The 2,521-nt window shown below is 40.9% G+C and overlaps 1 protein-coding gene across 1 annotated transcript; it reads right to left on the bottom strand.

The window, feature by feature from the left end:
* Window positions 1-734: 734 nt before the first annotated feature.
* Window positions 735-1,720, bottom strand: LOC110730162. Its single transcript, XM_021909974.1, has 3 exons — window positions 1,359-1,720; window positions 1,139-1,245; window positions 735-1,072 (listed from the first exon to the last, which is right to left on the bottom strand). The coding sequence occupies exons 1-3, from the start codon at window positions 1,718-1,720 to the stop codon at window positions 735-737; spliced, it is 807 nt and encodes a 268-aa protein (XP_021765666.1).
* Window positions 1,721-2,521: the final 801 nt, after the last annotated feature.

Here is a 2,521-nt window from a genome sequence, read left to right as displayed (position 1 = left end):
CTCCTATAATCAATACACATTTGCCAACCAGTAACAGTTCTAGTGGCGATTGGCTCACCCTTTTCCTTCTTGACAACAGTCATACCTCCTTTCTTTGGAACTACTTGTATAGGGTTAACCCACTTACAATCTGAGATAGGGTAAATTATTCCTGAAGCAAGCAATTTAAGAACCTCTGTTTTAACTAGCTCCATCATGTTTGGATTAATTCGTCTTTGAGGTTCTATGGAGGAGGTCTGATTGTCCTCAAGAATTATCTTATGCATACATAATGAGGGATTAATACCCTTAATATCATCAATGGTGTACCCAATAACACTTTTGTATTTTCTCAAAACAGTGAGCAGTTGCTCTTATTTTGTGTTATTAAGCTCAGCATTAACAATAACAGGATATGAGTTATTAGGACCAAGATATGCATATTTAAGAGTATAGGGGAGGGGTTTCAACTCTACCTCGGGAGGCGTAGTACTCTCCCCAACACTTGATACACGAAGGACTTCCTTCACGAGAGCGGTGGTTGGATTCGCTTTTCCTTCCTCAAGTAGCCGCGTGTACTCCCTTGTTTCCCACTCTTCCTCATTGGTGCCTCCTACCAACACCATTTCCAATGCATCGTCTGTCTTGATTAAGGGAAGTTTCTTACGTTCTAAGTCATCAAGGACATCCACTTGGCATATAGTTTCTCCCATGGAAGGAGTTCCCATAGCATTCAAGAGTGAATAATCCATTTTCTAGTCTCCCACCTCAAAAGTGATTCTTCCATTCATCATATCAATGATTGCACCTGCAGTGGCTAAGAATGGTCTACCAAGTATAATAGGGACATGTGCATCCTCCTCCATTTCTATCACAACAAAATCACATGGGATAAAGAATTTTCCCACACGAAGAGGAAAATCTTCAAGTATACCCAAGGGAAACTTCACCGACCTATCCGGAAGTAGTAGAGACATGCGCGTAGGCTTTAATTCACCCATTTGAAGTTTCTTGCAAATAGAGAGCGGCATGAGACTCACACTTGCACCAAGATCACATAATGCCTTGTTGATATCTATATCCCCAAGCTTCACTGGAATTGAGTAGCTAACTGGATCACCTAATTTCTTAGGAAGTGTATTTTACAAAATAGCACTACACTCTGCATTCAACACAACAATAGCATTATCCTCTAGCTTCTTCTTGTTAGAGAGCATATCCTTCAAAAATTTTGCATAAGATGATATGGCATCTCGGATATTGCATCTAAGAATGGAATGTTGATGTGAAGCTTCTTCAAAATATCAAGAAATTTTCCATACTTCTTCTCTAGTTTAGCTTGATCCAACCTTTGCGGGAAAGGAACTTGCGGCACATACGGAATAAGTGGTGGTGGAGTTGATTCCTTTGGCTCTTCCTCAATCGTAGTACCATCGACCACCTTATCTTTTGGGACTACCTCATCCATAACCTCCTTGGATGGCTCCCTCGTGGGAGGATATTCCAACTGCTTTCCACTCCTCAAAGTCACAGCATTCATATGCCCCTTCGGTGGTTTCTCAGTTTGACCTAGAAAAGCGCCCGGAGTCTTCACAGATTGGCCAACTTGATGAGCAAGTTGACTTATTTGATTTTCCATGAGCTTATTCCTAGCTTGTAGTTGTTGGATGTTGTTGTTCGTTGTGGTAACGAAGTTCTCAAGCATTAACTCAAAGTTGGATTTTTGTGGAGGTGGTTGCATAAGTTGTTAGACTAGAGGTGGTTTTGCTTGGAAACCAGGTGGTGCATTATAATTTTTGTTTCGAGGTGGTGGTGGAGGTGGATTTTGTTGAGCTTGGGTATTCATGTAAGAGAAATTTGAATGATGTTTCCAACCTCCATTGTATGTGTTTAAATGAGGATCATATGACCTTTTAGGATTTGAAGTGTAGAATGCATTGGCTTCCTCAATCGACATCTCATGTGAACTTTGTGGACAATCAGGTGCAATGTGACCTTGTACATGACACATTTGACAAGTTTCAGCAGATGAGCTAGAAGATGTTGCTTGGAACTTGTCAAACTTACTTGTCAATGCCTGCATAGAGCTAGTTAAAAGGGTTAGAGCATCAACTTCATGCATATCTCCCTTTTAACATTACGTCGTCCTCCTGGATGGTAATTATCATTTGCCGCCATCTTCTCAATTAGCTCCTTTGCCTCAGTCGGTTTCTTAGTCAGAAGAGAACCCCCATATGCAGCATCAATATAGATTCGGAACTTATGAGTCAAACCATTGTAAAAGGTTTGGATCAACATCTATTCAAGAATACCATGGTGAGGGAATTGTCTTTGTAATCGCTTGAACCTCCTACATGCTTCATATAAGGACTCATCATCTGACTGCCCGAAAGTAGATAGCTCATTTCTCAACCTTGCAGTCTTTTCCTGTCCTAAGGACTTGACTAGAAAAGCTTTCACCATGTTGTCCCATGTGTCAAAAGAGCCAGTACCTTCATCTTTTAACCATTCCTTCGCTCTATCCCGTAATGAGAAGGGGAAA

This window comes from Chenopodium quinoa, unplaced genomic scaffold (assembly GCF_001683475.1).
Source record: "Chenopodium quinoa cultivar QQ74 unplaced genomic scaffold, ASM168347v1, whole genome shotgun sequence".
NCBI lineage: Eukaryota > Viridiplantae > Streptophyta > Magnoliopsida > Caryophyllales > Amaranthaceae > Chenopodium > Chenopodium quinoa.
Note: the sequence above shows the minus strand (reverse complement) of the source record. Positions and strands in the feature narration are given on the sequence as shown.

Excerpts from the sequence above, each read along its gene's own strand:
- LOC110730162 (XM_021909974.1), bottom strand. The coding sequence starts at position 1,720 with ATGCAACCACCTCCACAAAAATCCAACTTTGAGTTAATGCTTGAGAAC. Across the intron at positions 1,246-1,358 it reads ACTCCACCACCACTTATTCC|ATGCAATATCCGAGATGCCA; the intron begins GTATGTGCCGCA and ends TTCCATTCTTAG. Across the intron at positions 1,073-1,138 it reads TGTTGTGTTGAATGCAGAGT|TGAAGCTTGGGGATATAGAT; the intron begins GTAGTGCTATTT and ends ACTCAATTCCAG.